The sequence below is a fragment of the Papio anubis genome, chromosome 4 (assembly GCF_008728515.1).
Source record: "Papio anubis isolate 15944 chromosome 4, Panubis1.0, whole genome shotgun sequence".
Classification (NCBI taxonomy): domain Eukaryota; kingdom Metazoa; phylum Chordata; class Mammalia; order Primates; family Cercopithecidae; genus Papio; species Papio anubis.
In genome coordinates this window covers 47,824,700-47,844,042 of record NC_044979.1, presented here as the reverse complement: position 1 = coordinate 47,844,042, position 19,343 = coordinate 47,824,700, and the positions used below count along the sequence as shown (strand labels likewise).

The following is a 19,343-nucleotide window of genomic DNA, read 5'->3' as shown; positions in this document are numbered from 1 at the left end:
TCACAATATGCAGGAAGAAGCAGGTTAAAATTAGAAAGATACAGTAGACAGCATTTGAGTACTTCCACGGAAAGTTTTAAAAGTATTTGCACTAGAAGTCCAACACCCACCATTATACAATATACTCATGTAAGAAACAACACATATACCCTATGAATCTAAAATAAAAATTTTAAAATCCCCTGAATAACGAGGGAAAAATGTGTTTTCATATACTTTGGCTTATGTTGCATGTTGCATGAAATCATTGCAAAAACCACTGTCATGAAGCTATTCCACTATGTTCTTTTCCAGACGAAGCACATTTTCAGGTCTTTTTTAAATCTAAACTACTTTGAGTTGATTTTTTGTGTGGTGTAAGATAAAGGTAAAATTTCATTCTTCTGCATCTGGATATCCAGTTTTTTTCAACATCATTTGTTAAACAGGCTGACTTTTCCCCATTGTGTATTCTTGGCATCCTTGTCAAAGATCAATTGACTGTACATGCATGGGTTTCTGTCAGTGTCTCTATTCTGTTTCATTGGTCTGTAGGTATGTCTCTATGCCAGTACCACATTGTTGTAATTACTGTAGCTCTGTAACATATTTTGAACTCAGAAAACCTGATGCCTCCAATTTTGTTATTCTTTGTCAAGAAGAACAGGATATACTGTTGTTTGGGTTATTCAGGATACACTGTTGGTGAGAATGCAAAGTGGTTCAGCTTCTATGGAAAACAGTATGGAGCGTCCTCAAAAAATTAAAAACAGAACTAACATATATGATCCAGCAATTCTACTTTTGGATATATATCTAAAAAAATTAAAATGAGAATATCAAAGAGATATTAGCCTTCCCATGTTCTTTGCAACATTGCTCACAATAGCCAAGATATAGAATCAACCTACTGACAATGAGGGGTAGAATGATATAGTAATGGTGTGTGACACTTGGAGTAGTATGACAGGAAGTACAGTCCCAGCTCTGTTCCTTACAAATTCGTTGAGTTCTATGAGTTTGATGCATTTTTAACCATTTCCATAGATAGATGAATGGATATGAAAAATGTGGCGCATATATATATATGCACAAAGTTCATGTATATATACGCCAAATATATATATATTTATATATAAATACATAATTTATAAATATATAAATACATATAATTTAATTTATAAATTTATAAATATATATAAATATATATATTTGAACTTGAAATATTTTTCAAGTATTAAAAGAAGGGAATCCTGCCATATGCAACAACATGAATGAACCTTGAGAGTATTATGCTAAGTGAGTTAAGCCAGTTACAGAGGGACAAACACTACATGATCCCACTTACATGAAGTATATAAAACACTCAAACTCATAGAAACAGAGAGTAGAAGGGGGTTACCAGGAGCTGGGGGAGGTGGTGATGGGGAGTTGGTAATCAACGAGTATAAAATTAGGTTAAGCAAGATGAATAAGTTCTAGAGATCTCTGTACAACATTGAGCCTATAGTAAACAATACTGTATTGCACATTTAAAAGTCTTTTAAGAGGGTAGATCTCATATAAAGTGTTGACATCACAATAAAATAAAAATTTAAATTAAAAAACTTTTAATTTGTTTGTTTCTTCCAACTTTACAATTTACAAAATACAGAGCTATTCATTAACCTAGGGGAAAATTCATATTATTTCAACAATCATAACAAAAATTTGATAATCTAAAATGGGCAAGGCATTCTGTTAAGCTCTGAAGAAGCCAAACAGAAAATGAGTCAATAATAAATTAAATGTCCATCATGTGTTAAAGCTCACAAAGTATTGCTGCATGTATATATGGCGTGTGTGTGTGTGTATTTATATTTAATCTTATTTGGTCTTCAAAATAATCCAGAAAATAGATACAAATACATCAAATTCAGAAATCAGTAACTTTGCCAAGGTTACACAGCTTTGTATGGAACAGAGCTGGGACTGAACTTTCTATTTTCTTAATCCAAGTGTAATAACACCATCTACTATATCATGCTACTCTTCATTGTACATAAACACCTAAAAAATCTTTCATACACTTTTTAAATAAAAACGTAAAAGCATCCATAACTAATTAAATCAATAACTTGAACACATCTGTTCCCTACATAAAATTCTTCCTCCCAACATCTTAAAAGAGAAACCCTGGTCAACGTTAAGTTAAACAAGGTTAACTGAAATTGCACAAAAATAGATGAGCTGCTTCTTAATATAAAGTAATTGTTCTGGCTGAAATATTCTAGACTCTTTCTGACATGCTTCTGAAGCTCAGCTGAAAACAGGGGTTATTTTAAAAGATAATTTTTAAGCTTCCTACTGAGATAATTATACTTATATGTCCCTTCCAAATATTTGACAGACTTACATTACCATTGACAGAGAAAACAACATAAATTAATATTTAGTTCAAAAGAAGGTACAAAAGTTACTATTTCTCTACATCTTTACTTGGAGTTCATACCTTTAGAAAGTTATACTACTAAGAAATGTAATTGAGTCAGCAGTAAAGAAGGCTAATTAACCCATTTATGCTAGAGTTTGCGATTTTGAATTTTTGCATGAGTGAAAAATCAGACCTTAGCAATAATCTTCAGCAGTAGAACATAAAAAACTCCCACATGTTTAGCATTCCAGTAATGGAACACTAGGCCTAAGTGGATTAATATACAAACGAACTAACCAGCTTCAAGTGGCATGTGCTTCCTGCTAGGAAACACCAGACTCCAAAGGAGAACTTCATGATGTCCATCTGTATCGGGGGAAAAGCTGAGGCTCATGGTAGAACTAAGGAGTAATGTTCCAAAGCTAGTCCAAGAAGTGGGAAAGAAGTTTTGTGAAAAGTATCACAAGTTACAAACTGATTACCATCTTCAGATAGAGGCATGGAGCTGTGGATGAGGATACAGTCAGATCAGATCATCCGGCTAGGCCCTGTGTGAAGAGATTCTTCCTAACGAAGCTAAGCCAATGTGTTTCCCATCTTAAGTATCTCAGTTATTTTAGCCCATGGACTACCTAGAGAGGACATGATGGTTCTAACATTTCATTTTAGGTATAGTGAGTCTAATATAAAAAACATTGAATAATGAGGACATTATTCAATATTCCTTCTCTTTCCCTTACTTTTCTGTACATTTGTCTAGATCAAATATCATTGCTACCCAATAATATAGTCATGATATCCTGGTGTATGCCACTGCTAGGACGATTCTGAGACTTACTACGTAGGCAATTCTGGAATTGTCATGTCTGCCAATACCTACCTAGCAAAGGTATGCTAGTATAACATGTATGGGGAACTCCCCACAGATACACATCTGATTCCTTAGAGATATATTTCAAGTGCATATTTTTATTTTGGAATATTCAAGATAAAATCTGGTATAAAATAAACATTTTTCTAATCTTTTTTAATACACATTAAGTTCTGGGGTACATGTGCTGAACATGCAGTTTTGTTACATAGGTATACACATACCATGGTGGTTTGCTGCACCCATCAGCCCGTCACCTACATTAGGTATTTCTCCTAGTGCTAGTCCCTCTCCTAGTCCCCCACCCCCCAACAGGCCCCAGTGTGTGATGTTCCCCTCCCCTGTATCCACGTGTTCTCATTGTTCAGCTCCCACTTATGAGTGAGAACATGCGGTGTTTGGTTTTCTGTTCTTGTGTTAGTTTGCTGAGAATGATGGTTTCCAGCTTCATCCATGTCCCTGCAAAGGACATGAACTCATCTTTTTTTATGGCTCCATAGTATTCCATGGTGTATATGTGCCACATTTTCTTTAACCACTCTATCATTGATGGGCATTTGGGTTGGTTCCAAGTCTTTGCTATTGTAAATAGTGTCACAATAAACATACACGTGCATGTGTCTTTACAGTAGAATGATTTATAATCCTTTGGATATATATCCAGTAATGGGATTGCTGCATCAAATGGTATTCTGGTTCCAGATCCCTGAGGAATCGCCACACTGCCTACCATAATGGTTGAACTAATTTACACTCCCATCAACAGTGTAAAAGTGTTCCTATTTCTCCACATCCTCTCCAGCATCTGTTGTTTCCTGACTTTTTAATGACTGCCATTCTAACTGGCGTGAGATGGTATCTCATTGTGATTTTGATTTGCATTTCTCTGATGACTAGTGATGATGAACTTTTTTCATATGTTTGTTGCATAAATGTCTTCTTTTGAGAAGTGTCTGTTCACATCCTTTGCCCACTTTTTGATGGTGTTGTTTGTCTAATCTTTTTAATATGATGTAGATTAGAAGAATACACACCAGACATATGTCTGGGGGTGTGATTAGAGGGAGAGAAATGAGAACCTTTTCTTTTTACATTTTATGCTCCAGTATTATTTGAATTTTCCATACTAAGCACACATTATTTTTGCAACTAAGAAGGAGGCTACAGATCTCCTTCTCATCTCAAACTTCAATCCAAAATTTGTCTCCAACACAGCCGGGCCACTCAGGCCCACCAGATGTTCCTGCTAAGCTCCAGGGGTTTTAGTGCATCTTCATAGTGGCAATTCTCTTGTTATATTCCATTTCTTTTGTTGCCTTTGTTCTCTTTCCACCAGACTATAAACTTTAAAAGGGCAAGAATCTTTGGCTTTTAAAATTTATAATCCCAGAGATAGGAACAGTGTTTAACACACAGGAAATATTCAAGGCACTCAATAAATCATGATTAAATCACAACAACTACTGCTATCTGATATTTACTGAACACATTTAAGAGCCAGGCACTGTGCTAACCAAATTATATCCATTACTTCATATAATTCTCAAGAAAGCACTATGGAGTATACACTATTACAATTTCCATTTTATCAATGAGAAAGATTTCATTTACAGAGTTAAGTAATTTGCCAAAGTGGCAAAGCTGGGATCTGAACCAAGGCAGTTTGAGTTCATAGTTTGTGCTCATGGCTTCTACATCATACCAAGTAAATAACTAGGCACAAATGAATAAATATGCAAGATTTTCATATCTAAAGATGAACTCTATTCATGAGAAATAGGTGGACTAAGGTAGAAAATAAAACCATTTAAGGAAATCACTGACAGGGGTGGGGAGAGTATCACAAAATAGGTGTTACCATTATTGGAAAAAGCAATTCAATCTAAGTGGCCTAATAACCTTCTGCAGCTGTCACACATGAAAGCATATGCCCTATGAGGTATTGCCTCCAGAAACCTCCCTATACTGCTAAACTGATTACACAAATAATATGTATTTTTTAAATCAACATTTTTCACATTTATTAATCTTGATATAAAATCAAAATTCTATACATAAACTTAAATATATGTAAAGAGTCTATATATAAACTTAAGTTGACTATCTCTCTGGTGATTAGAAACAAATACCTATTGCTAAGACATACAGTGTTTATTAACGATTCCATTTTTATTCACTGATACAGCAATAGTATGAAAAATAATCCACCTACAACTTTAGAAAAGAAAGAAATATTTCCATAAAGGTATAGGTTGTCTACCAATCTATGATTCTTCAGTGAGGAAAAATTATAATTCTTTAACAAGAAAAAGGTAAGAATATCCACAATATACTAATAATTTCTAGGGGTAACATCAGAGGGATACTGATGATTTTTCACAAATGCCTCTTATTTGGTGGCAACTAAACCCTTGGACAGAGCCTAAGACATTTAACTGTACTGCTCAATCCCTTGTCTATTAAATGGCAGCATTGGTCAGACCCTAAGCATTAAAGACAGGTATGCAATGCTATTTTGATTTGGGAAAATTCAGTGTTCAAATTAAACCATGCTATAGGGCTTCAAAGATTTCTGAACACCTTGGGCTGAAGCTACCAACAACTAAGAAACAGTGTACAAATATCCTCTGTCCTCAAAAGAACTGCCTACTCGGCTCCCACTTGAGAACTATAAAATCAAACTCTTAGCTTCCATGCTCTAAAACATTTTACTCACCAAATCTTTAACAGGGTCCTGGACATGAGTTTCTTTTCATATCTCCCTCCTTTCAGGACAGAAACCATCTCTAATTATTAATCTACCAAAAATGACATAAATGACTGCATGATCTTCAAGAAGAGAGCCATGCGGATACACTGGCTTCTATTATTCAGAGCTACTGCACCAATCATTAAAAAAAAGAAGTTATTAAACAAGCATCATTTGTAGTTTTACTGGGGTAAACTCAATTTAGTTCTGTTTTTCTTCTTATAAAGATTCATCGTTTGCTGGAACCCAATATGATTCAACCAGCTATGATAGGCTAATATTGATTTCCACATCTTCAATAGTACATTTAAAATCAACAGGCTTTGAAATGTTTAATTTCTAGTGACAAATGGATTTTTTTGCTAATACCAGAAAGTTGTTTTCAATAAATTAGGGTGTTTTGACATTTTATAATACAGTCTTTAGACTCAAAGACAAATTATCATTTAAATATTTTGCAGTGAGAGAAGACTCATGATTCTCTATCTCAGATTACTCTGCAATATCAGTACTAGTTAAAGAAAGCTTTGTGCTGGACTCACCAGCACAAAATGACTGCGTCACGAGCAGGACACACTCCTTGACAACAGCATTGATCCTGCCCCGCCTGATTCCTCCCTGGAGCCAAGAAGTGATTCTGTTTTCTATGAACACTTCTTGGAATTTTCCTAAACAGTCAGACCCATGAACTAAACAAAATCCAATTATGTGAAGTGATTTATAAAGCAGATTACATTTCATTAGCAGGGTAACCATTTGTCTCAGTTTGTCTTGGCAGTCCCAGTTTACGTTAACTCCCTCATGTAATAATGAATTCATCTTTTTTCACTCTCAAAGTGTCCTAGTTTAGATGATAAGTTATATGGTCATCTTCTTCACTAGGGACTAAAAAGAGTCCATTCCCTTACTTCATTGAGGTTGCTAACCACATGAAGCCCGAGATTCCAAAATTCTATAAAGTGGTATTTCACCAAGAGAGAAGAAAAATGATGCTGGACTTCATTTCTGACTGGGCAGAGAAGATCCATGGAACAGAAATACAAGTGTCCCAATAAAAACACTGATGCCTTAACAATTTCCATTGTGGCCGCCTCACATTGACTTGCTGGAGTCTAGTGCTTTGCGTTCATTTCATGCTTTTCTAAAACAATGCTTCTATTTGAGTCATAACAAATTAATAAGAAAAAGCAATTAACTAAAAACAGTATTTCGGTGGAACTAATAGGTCTAAGTATTAGTAGAATCAGCTTATTTTTACTGTTGGATGTTATAGATAAGCATACCCATTTGGGTCAACGTTATGAAAATGACTGCATTCCTAGCTAAGAGATCCAGAGAATCAAGCAATTGCCTTGTGATTTTAATCAACGCTGACATCAAGGTAGAAAGTTCACCCTCACCCTGCCCCCGAATCTCAATTTTTACAACATTTACTTGTAAATTCAGCTGAATTCTCTGAAAAAGTACTTCCAGGCTACTTTTTGCCTTGTCTATATAATCATAATGACTGTGACTATAAATAACATAACTACTTTTATCTGAGTCATTTAAAATAACAAATAAAAGTATCATGCATGTCATAAACAAGGATACAACTCTTTCTACAAGAAGCTAGATATTATTTTCTCAAGAGAAAAACACTTTGATCAGTGGTTTGAGTCAGATTATCCCCCTTTAGTCTATTCTCCAAGCAGTAGAAAGAGTGATTCTTTAAAAATGCCAATCAGATCATACTGCTCCATGGCTCACCATCCTTCTAAAATGAATCCAAAGTCCTTTCTAGGACCCACAAGGCTCTGAAAACCTCTCAGATCTAATCTTACTTCAGTTTCCCTCCTTCAGTAAAGTCCCAACCATGCTGGCTTCTTGTACTTCCTTGAACTCACATATCCATCTTAGGTTTGCATTTGTTATTCCTTTGGTTTGAACTCTCCCTTCCTCAGACATTAGTATGACTCTTTCCCTGTCATCCTTAATTTATGAGTCTCTTCAAACATCTTTTTGTTACGGAAGTTTTCAGTGAACATCTTACAGCCCCAGATCTTTACTATCTCTCTCTAAGCCCTTTTCTACTTTATTTTTCTTCATAGCACGTCTTACCCATGACATTGCATTATGTCTTATATATTTGTTTATTGTCTGCTTCTAACTACTAGAATGTAAGCATCATGAGGGCAGGGACACTGTCTCTTGTGTTCATTTATGTCTTTCCAGTATCTAGACCACGTGCTTATTAAACGAATGGCACTAAGGTCTATGGTCAGTGAACTGATTAAATGAAATTTAAACTGATCACCCAAAAGTAATTTCAAAATTTGTGTTAAAATGTTTTACCCTGTAAATCTGAAGTCCAAAATTTCCCCATTGCACATGACCTTTAAACTAATTTTCTCTAAAACGGTTTTTCATGCTGTGTTGATGAGAGTATAAATGTACACAAACCGCTTGAGAGGAAAATCTGGCAGCATATACTGGAACTAAAAATAACCACAAAAACAACAACAACAACAAACTTGACCCAATGTTTCTACTTTTAGGTATCTATTCTACAAAAATAAATACACAAGTGTACAAAGGTATGTATGCAAGGATGTTCATTAAGGCATTTTGAGTTTTATAAGCTTGTGTTATTTCCGTAATTTAAAACAAATCTTTAGAAGAAGTTGATTTTCCCCAGACAGTAATGTCTAAGCAACTCTAGGGAGAGCATATTACAGTTTTATTGAAACATTTTAAAAGGTAATGCTGAGCAAAGTGACTGCTAATTGTAATGCCCCATTCTGGGATGTCTCATCTGTCATACCAACAAGCCCTTACCAACAGGTTCCTTATAAGTACAAGGTGTGCAGCCGATGACTGCTCTACCTAGACACAGCTGACAGGACCAGGGAAGGATGCCTACCCCAAAGGCAGTCGATCAACTGGTTGACCAGCCGTCTGTCAGGTGGACAGGTCCCAGATCTAAATCTCAAAGGGCAACACTCAGACTTCTCTCAGATAATTTAGAGATGAGGCACATCCAAGAAGTCAGCAATTGGTGGTGGAGCAAAAGCCAGCCAAAACACAGATAGGCAAAGGCAATGTGCAAAGGGGGATGAAAGTGACAGAAAATGGAAGTCCTGCAACACTGTCATTCCCATTCTGCAGTAAAGATAGGCTGAGCCTTGGCTCCTACTGTCCTACTTCCCCAGATACCCTTAAGTGCTCTTTAAGCTATATTTCACTACATAGCTACTTTTGCTACCTAAAGGAGTGTAACTACCAGAATATTAAATGGAAGATTCTATTACTCCTTCGATTAATCCTTCAATGGGTCTAACCTCAAATACTACTGAAACCTACAGTAAGTATAAATAAGTCCTAAAAAATAAGACTGTTTCCTTGATCATTTGATGAAATATCAAATTCTTTCCAAGAAAATATTTTAGTTTAGCTCACCAACTAGGTAATCCAGTAATATCCAGAGGAAAGATGAGACTAAAAAATCCACATCACAGACCAGAGCACCTTGCCTGTCACAAGTCAGGGGACCAGTAGACTAATGGTTTTTAGTAGTCAACAGCATATTTTTATAATTTTTAAATATACTCTGGCATTTTAAAAAAATGAGTCACAGAGAAAAGAAGTACGTGCATCAGTAAATAATATTCTATTCCCTAAATACCCCTTAGCATTTGACACTGTTAGAAAATCATTATAGGAATATATGTATTCAGTTATTAATATAAAATCCAGGAAGCCAAGGATCTTCAGGTGCCAAAGTTTCAAAGGGAAAGAAGTTTTTAATTTTCTTTAAAAACATCAAACACTGAAAAATGATTATTTTTTGAATCAATTATCAAATAGTTTTAGAGCCCACACGGTTGGAAGGTCCTTTATTTATGCTTTTCATTGTTCCATGATAGAGGTGTACCAAAGGGGGACAGAGAGAGCCACATGACCCTGGTGTCAATCGCAGACTTTGCACGTGGACTGCAGCAGTGGAAACAGAGGGTGTAGATCTTTCACATTATCCAACTCCTGTTCCCTCGACTCCCAGCCTTGCATCATTAACCCTTGCTCTGGCTCTGGTTCTGCTGTAAACCCAATATTTACATGTGCTGAGGAAAGCAACTTGTACTTTTTCCTCAGAAAGGTCTGTTGTAGGATTTCCGATTACACAAAGCTTTTTATGTCTGATCAAGCTTTGCAGTTTCACATTGTTGACTGTTCAGCTAGTGACCAATAATGACCCATCTGAGTTAAAAGCTGTGTTGTCTTTGGGTTATAATATAAAATGGATCCCTTGGTATTCCTAATCCTGCTAGATTGCTTTATGTAGATGAAATTTTTGCCTGCTTTGGTGCCACATTCTTTTGGGTTTTAAAAATAGCTTTATTAAGATACAATTCATATAACATAGAATTTATCCATTTAAAATGTACAACTCAATGTTTTTAGTATAGTATATTCACAGAGTTGTGTAATCATCACCACAATCTAATTTTAGGACATTTTCATACTCCCCCAAAACAATAAAAACCTTATACTCATTCGCAGTAACTCTCACTCCCCCTCTTCCATGCCTCTGAGAATCACGAATCTATTTCTGTTTCTAGGAATCTGCCTATTCTGGACCTTTCATATAAATGGAATCATACATGTGTGGTCTTCTGTGACTGGCTTCCTTCGCTTAGGATAATGTTTTCAAGGGTTGCTGACATTCTTTGAATGGGATTTGCATCATATCTATACACTGTTTTTCAAATTCTAAAAGTGTATTTTGGATATTTGTGATGTATATCAAATGGCTTTCTAAATGTACTGCTCTTCCCAGTTTCTGCCACAAAGCAAAAGGCTGGATAGGCTCTTGGGGAAAAAAAAAAAAAAAGTCACCAACTTCGTCTAGTTTAGAACATACATTCTATAAGAAATGATAACTAAGTTATTTTATACTAATAGACTTAGACCTGACTAAATCATAGCATTATATATCCTCCCCCAAATGCTCACTCCATTAAAATAATCAAAATCAAATAACCTCTTATAACTCAAAATATAAACAACCCAATACAAAATGTGCAAATAATCTGAATAGTTATTTCACCCAAAAAGAGACATGAATGGAAAGTATGCACATGAACAGATACTCAATATCACTAGCCTTCAGAGAAATGCAATTCAAAATCACAATGAGATTCTATTTCTCACCCACTAGAATGTCTATAATAAAAAATATTCACAATACCAAGTGCTGGCAAGGATGTAAAAAAACTAGATTCCTTATGCATTGCTGGCAGAACATGAAATGATACAGTCACTTTCTAAAATAGTTTGGCAGTTTCTTAAAATGTTAAACATGAACCTACCATAACACTCAGCATCCCACAGATACAGTTGTCCCTCTGTATTTGTGAGAGATTCGTTCCCACAAATATAGATACCAAAATCCCCCCACAGATACCAAAATCCACAGATGCTCAAGTTTCTTACATAAAATGATGTAGCATTTGCATATAACTATGCACAGCTCCCATATCCTTTAAATTATCTGTAGGTTACTTATTCCTAATACAATATAAATACTATATAAATATTTGTTTTACCACATTGTTTAGGGAACAATGATAAGAAAGTCTGTATTTTTTTTTTTTTTTTCAGCACAGACACAACGATCCTTTGTTTTCTCTCTCTCTCTGGATATTTTCCATCTTCAGTTGGTTGAAACCAGGGATGCAGAACCCATGGATACAGAGGGCCAACTGTATACTCAGTAGAAATGAGAAAATATTTCCACTGAAAGACCCAGATGTTCATACAATATGTATAACATCTGGTATAACTAGATGTTATATCAATACCTATAGAATTACTCATAATATCCCTACACTGGAAACAATCCTAATATGCATCAAGTTGTGAATGGATAAACAAAATGTGGTAAATCTATAAAATAGATTCTACTCAGGAATAAAAATAAACTCTAATAACATGCACAATATAGAGAAACCTAAAAAACATTGTTAGCAACAACAGCAAAAAAACACAGTCACCAAAGACTGTATATTGTATAATTCCATTTAAATAAAATTTCTGGAGAAGGCTAAACTCTAGAGATTGAAATCAGACCTGTGGCTGTCTGGGGTTGGGAGTTAAAGCAGGAGTTTAGTGCAAATGGACAAAAGAGAACTTTTGAGGGTAACAGGTAAGAGAAGTGTTCAAAAACTAGATTGTTGTGGGGGTTGCACAATTGTATAAATTTATACTAAAACTCATTGAACTGTATATTTTAAATGGGTGAATTGTATGGTAAATAAATTATACCCCAACAAATTTTTAAAAGCGCTTCATTGATATCATGTAGGCTACTAATGAGCACTCAGTCCTGATGCGGAAATTGTTGCTATGAATTTCTGCATCAATAAGTTCTCAAATTGTTTGGTATCAGGACTCCTTCACATTTTAGAAAATAATTGAGAATCTCAAAAAACTTTTATTTATGTGACTACTATTTACCAGTAATTACTACATTAGAAATTAAAATAGAAAATTGTTTTAAAATTTCATTTATTGATTCAATTTAAAATACCAATAATAAACCCTTACATTAACAAAAAGAATAGAATTTAAATAAAAATTATAGTTCTTTTCCAAAAGCAAACAATAAATAGTAAAAATAATGATTTTTAAAAATATTTTTGAAAATATTTTTAGTTTCTGGCTTAATAGAAAAAAGCTGAATTCTCATATCTGCTCCTGCATTCAATCAATTCCAATATTATGCATCTAGAAAACTCCACTGTACACTCACAAGAGAATGAGAGTGAAAAAAGGCAAGTAACACCTTAGTATTATTAGGAAAGTAGTTTTAATCTCATAGACCCCCAAAGGGTCTTGGGGATCCCCTGGGATCTTCTGGCCATGCTGTGAGAAGTGCTGGCCTAAAATCTGCTCTAAAACTGATTGAGGTTCATTTTAGTGAGATTAATTAATACATACTATTATTAATACAAATACTTTAGGATCAAGTTTTTCTAAGAAAACAGGGTCAGAAAACTTCCTGAATGTAGTACTCAAAGCATTTTGGTTACCACATTGTATAGGCCTGGCTACAACTTGTTTAAAGAAAACGATCATAATGAGACATCTCATGCCACACAGTATTTACTTGCTGAATGTCAACAATTTTTCTTGATTTATCAGCAAGTAAATAAATACAACAATACTAAAGGTTATTTTAGTACACCTGATTGTTACAATCTTATAATCTAAAGCTTTCATTCTTGTCACTGATTCAGAAGTTTCTGTTTCATATCCTTTTCAGTTTTCTCCCATCTCTATGAGTACAAAAGAGTCCTCTTAGTTTCTGCATTTGCTTCTAAAATAATTAAATATTCTTAAATTTTTTTAAATGAACCTTAACATCATAATCTTAAAATAGTAATGCTACTTTTAATATCTGATCAATAATGATTTAATGATCATTTTAGAATACACTGTTAATTCAAATTAATATTTATCCTATACTTCACAATTAAAGAATAACAATATGATCAGTAAGTTTATGTATTCCTTACAAGCTGAAAGGTTAATGATGGTCACTAAAGATGTACCAGCTCATTTGGAATGTCTCCAAAACTTTGGTCCTCTTTGACTTGAGATGTATTTCCCAAGTCATGTAGATAACAGAACTCTAGATATTTAAAATTTGAACTCAGAAACAACAGTAAATACTTACCTGACAATATCACCTTCAAGAGCAATCACTCTCTTAATGATCTTCTGTTCTGGGTTTTTAGGTGACCTAGAACAAGAAGATAACGTTATACAATCAGTTATGTCTATGTTGTTTTAGGAAGATGAAAAGAAATTCTACAACAAAATAGGCTATATTAAAGTCTTTACAGATTCCATTGCACTCCACGACATGACATCAGTCTCACTCGAGGTCCAAGTGATGGGAAGTGACTACTGAAGTAATTCTCATTTTTAATAAACTCTTGGGGGGGTGGAGGGAGCCATGTTGAAACTTTACAAAAATAAAAACTACAGAGGAATAAAAAATTTTCTTATTAAGGAATAAAGTTTATTATTAAATTATTATTGTTGTTAAAGATAGGTTTTGATAGGGTTTGCCTCTGTGTCCCCACCCACGTCTAAGTTTGAATGGTAATCCCCATGTGTAGAGGGAGGGGACCTGGTGGGAAGTGACAGGATTATGGGGTTGGTTTCCCTCAATGGTTTATGAGTGTGGCACTTTGCCTTCGCTTGCTCGCTCTCTCTCCTGCCACCATGAGAAGATGTGCCTCACTTCCCCGTATTCTTTTGCTATGATTGCAAGTTTTCTGAGGCCTTCGCAGCCATGTGGAAATGAGTCAATTAAACCTCTTTTTTAAAATAAATTATCCAGTCTCAGGTAGTATCTTTATAGCAGTGTGAGAACTACACAAGTACTTAGAGGAAAGAGGATTAGTACATAAGAAAATGCTTACATATTTCTTTAAAATGATAACATCAGTTTTTTAAAAATTGCATTTAAAATTAAGAAAGGAGTTTTATTTAAATCCCATAAAAACACTGAAGATGTGAGGCATTTTCTTTAAAAAATAAAGAATTAGAGAACTTTTTGAAACTACATTTGGGTTTAGCCATTTGATGATTATAGAATTCAGAGTGCTAAAACAGAGCTACTGACAGTTAAAATAAATGGACAGGTTTTGATATACTTAATACAGACATCATTTATTTCAAGCTACTTGATTATGGTAAATTTTCACTTACAGTAATACTATGTACTCTAAATAAACCTCTGCCTCTCCTGGTATATATACCCTATGCACTTCCTTTCCACACTGTGATAGGATTCATCTATGAGGTCAATAGTTTATGGTAAAACTGATGGTGCATCACTTTTGAGATTATGTTATAAAACAGACTTACAGGCTCTCCCTCTTTCTCTCCTTCTCCCTCTCCCCTCCTTCCTTCCTCTTTCTATTTTTTCCTCTCAAGTCTCTTTCATGGATCACTCTAGAAGTCTGGTCTGTCCTGAGCAGCCTAAGGAGAGACTCATGTGGTGAAGAAGGAAGGTTGGCTAACAGTCACATTAGTGAGCTTCAAAGCAGATACTTCAGTCAAGTCTTCAGAGACTGTGGCTCTGGTCAACAGCTTGACTGCAAATTCGTGAGAGACCCTGAGTCAGAACCACACAGCTAAGGTGCTTCTGGTTTCCTCACCCTCAGAAAATATGTGAGATAACAAACGTTTGTTGTTTTAAGATGCTAGACATTGGGGTAATTAGTCATGCAGCAATGGGTAACTCTATCTTAATATGGTCAATTTCCTGCCAATAACATTTTAAGGCTTTTAACAGATCTAGTTCAAGAAACATCTCATATATCACATAAATGATCATTTAATATGTGTTTCAAAATCACGCATAGATAAAAATATTTTAAATTCAAGTCACATTTTGAATTGAAGTACTTTTGAAAAGGAATGTAAATGCGCAAAAGCTGAAAAGATCAAATATATTCAAACTGTACATTTCATCAAAGGAAATGTGCACTTTCAATAAGATTTATATTTCACAATGTCTTGCAGAGAACATGAAATCATGTAAGCTAGTTGCATTTATGTGTAACAATTAGTTTCACAGTTTTTCACTAACTTAATTTTTTTATTTTAAAATGAAATTTGATTAGAGTTTTGATTGGCCTCATCCTTTTATTACATCAAGTAAATATTATGTTTCTACAATGTTCATGTCATTAATGTACAGCTGAAGTGAGGAGTATGCGCACATTCAAGCTAATGAAATTAAGGTACTCTCTGCAGGGTTACTCATAGACCTTTTAGAAAAGTGCCCCTCCCATGTCTCCTATTTTAAAAACTAGGAAAGCATAAAATATTATTCAGCGTCAGTGGTCATCAAATAATTGCATATTATAACAATGGGATATTAAAACACTTCCTTACTATGTTGACAAAGACGTACTACTACTAATAAAAATAAAATGTTGTTGGGGGATTAGGGACATTGATATTCTACATATAAAGTATTTGGTCATGTAACATGCCTTTCTATAAGACAATATCAAGATTTTATATTCTTTTAAACATAATAATGATACTTCTAGAAATTTACCCTAATGAGATGATTATGAATGTATGCAAAATTTTGGCTACATGGATAGTTAAAGCATTACTGTCTATTTTAAAAAAGAGAAAAATTCAACAAGAGCAGACAGGTTAAATAAACCATAGTCCACTCACATAATAAAATACTTTGCAGTCATTAAAAATAATGTTAGAGAAGAATATTTAGTGATATGGAACTATCAACAGAATGTATGGATTGAAACTGTATGTTAGAAAATATTTTTTGTGGCATGACTTCACATCTGTAATAGCAGAAAGAGAAATATGCATTCATTTTTACTGGGAACTGATCAAGAAGATTCTAAAACAAAAGGAAAAGGAAAAGTTCTGTGTGGATAAAAGCTTTCATACCCAGATTTTAGGTCCAGATTATTGGGATATCCTTTAGCGGATGACAACTATTTGTGTTACATGACATTACCCAAGAAGAAATACTCCAAGATAGGGTATAAGACCTGAACTAATTATCAAATTTACTGCCTAATATTGAGGTGAGATTAGCATTAATGAAATAATATAAAAAGCAACCCATATCAGCGTAAAAAATATTTTATGCCAACAATGTTTAAGCTTTTGAGATTCTTGAAAGGTATTCTATATTTTAAAATAATCTATATTTTAAGATCATGAGGCAAAATAGAGTATGCAAAGGGAACTATCTATATCATTAAAGTCTTACAAATTACTACTTCAAATATGTCTATAAATTTTAATGTAATATTAAACTCATGAATCTAATCAAATAATTTCAAAACGAAAAATGCTATTATTAACATTAATTCCATTACTGCTTAAAATCTATATCTATATTTTAATCATTAGACTGTTGAATGCATTACTTTGATGTAAGTAGAAGTGGTCAGAGAGTTATTACAGATTTACATCATGAAACTTATTAAACTTCTCTTTGTCTTAATTTTCTTGGCCACTTGCCTATCTCCTAGAAAATATGAAGAATAACAAGTGAAGGATTATGCTTTACTTGAGGAATACAATGTATGCTCCCCAATAAATGCTAAAATTTACATTTAAATTTGTAAGTTTAGTGTTTTCATAATAAGCAATGTTTTACAATATTTATTTCTGGGATGTGGATTTTAAACATTCTGTTTTATGCTTATGATTTCATTGGGCAAGATTTCTCCAGAGACTTGGACGAGGAGCCTAAAGTTGTTTCTTTACTGCATGAGTCTTAGCAGCTCTGTGTGGTATGGCAGAGAATGTCTCTAACTAGAACGGTTGCAGGTCAAGGAGTGGGGTCTAATGTAGATATAATAGAATTTCCAGTCTCTCTCACTAATTTTGTGTTCTTTTATGTTCCCAAAAGATTATAATTTTCACCCTGTTGAGAGCACTTGAAAGCTACTTTGGCATACTCAGGAGACCCCTCGTGTATTGTGGGGATGGAGAGATTAGCATATGTCCCACCTTCTCTTTTCCTGACCACCCCCACCCTGATCCTGGTGTCACACAGATACCTTAACCCTGGGTCTAAGCATTCTCTTTTCCCATTTATGATAAAAATTGTAAAACCTCCCTCTGTGACTTGGGTAGATTTTTATATTCATACGGTTCAGAATTGGCCCAGATTATCACAGAATTAGAAGTAACCTTAGCCACAATCTAATGCAATCACTGACCCCTTAAAAATACCACCAGGTACTGGACACTATTTGCATTGCATATATCCCAGTGAGGTCTAAATCTAATGCTTTATTATTGAGGTGAAAGGAAAAACTAATATTCCAGGAATGCCTCCTATTACAAGAGGATGTTTTTCACTATCCTAAAGGATAAAGCATGCATTAAGCCACATAACTTTACATCATTATAATTTTAAAAATGTATGTTTTTCTATTCTTTTATCATGAAAATAAGTAGAACGAAAAGTCCACTCAACACAATGATAAAAAGTGTTATCAAATGATAGCTTATCACTTCCTTTCCCTGTTACACTTGAAAAATGTTGCCAGAGTTTAGCATGGTTTTCACAGTGGCTAGAGCTAAAAGGCTTTGCAGTATATCTAGCTCTTCCTCTGCCACTTTTAATCTTTCTCATTCTCTATTACCCAAATTTTCCACTTGGTGACCATGTGATGGTCCTCCTGTGCCCTGCAAATCCATGGACTGGAGAAAAATGGAAACACAGTCTTGCTGTTACTAGTCCTCTCTGCTGTAAGTGAACTGCTCCCTCTAGGCAAGCTACATAACCTATCTGGGTCTCATTTTCAGGAAGATAAGATTAGATCAGAAACCCTAAACCAGTAGTCAGACCATGAAATCTGGCTTATAGAAGTATTTTATTTGATTCATGCATTTAAAAAAAAATCTTGAGCTTGCTAAGCAAATAGGAGACGTCATATAAATTTATTTCTCTTGAAAAAATAGGTAGATCTGGCAACCCAAGTAGCACATTCTTGCATGAGAAAAGTCCACTGGAGGCTGGGTGCGGTGGCACATGCCTGTAATCCCAGCAGTTTGGAAGAATAAGGAGGATGGATGGCTTGAGCCCAGAAGTTCGAGACCAGCCTTGGGCAACATGGTGAAACCCTGTCTCTACAAAAAATACAAAATTACCCAGGCACGCTGACATGTGTCTGTAGTCCCAGTTACTGAGGAGGCTGAGTTAGGTGGATTGTTCGAGTCCAGAGAGTGCAGGCTGCAGTGAGCCATGTTGACGCCAATGCACTCCAGCTTGGGCAACAGAGTGAGACCCCGTCTCAAAAAAGTCCATTGGAACTAAGAAGCAGATGATTTGCCAGTCCCGCCAACTTGTTTCACAAACATGTAGTACCTGAGGGCATGAGTCTAGAAATCTTGAAAAATTTTCCTAGCTAGAGCATCATGTAAATAGTGAGAAAAAACACATAAAAGCTCTAGCAGGAATTCTAGCATATTGTAGGTACTCAGTAAATTTTAGACATCCCTTCCTATAATAAATTCATAAAGGAGATCAATTAACTGGGTCTAAGACAAGAGTTCCAATCCTTTTTGAAGACTTACATGGATAGACTATTTTTTAAACCCTCTATTAAAACAATTTTCAGGTTCTGTTGCATTGGAGAACAAGAAAAGCATTGTAAAGGTTTGGTCAAATTTTATTACATAATTAGCTAAAGAAACACCAAAACTAAATATAACTGAATCCATATTGAAAAGCACAGGTTTATTTTAAATTAGGTAGGTATTATCTG

At 34.6% G+C, this 19,343-nt stretch overlaps 1 protein-coding gene across 6 annotated transcripts in view; it reads right to left on the bottom strand.

Moving 5' to 3' along the window:
- IMMP2L (inner mitochondrial membrane peptidase subunit 2) overlaps positions 1–19,343 on the bottom strand; it is an 871,433-nt gene that overhangs the window by 272,644 nt on the left and 579,446 nt on the right. For 5 of the 6 annotated variants that reach the window (XM_017956239.1, XM_021935337.1, XM_021935335.2 and 2 more), the window contains exon 5: positions 13,730–13,795. In XM_017956239.1, coding sequence (XP_017811728.1) covers positions 13,730–13,795 — 66 coding nt within the window. Of the gene's footprint in view, positions 1–4,164; positions 10,861–13,729; positions 13,796–19,343 lie in introns of those variants that run through there. The other variant, XM_021935334.2, reaches the window with a different exon arrangement.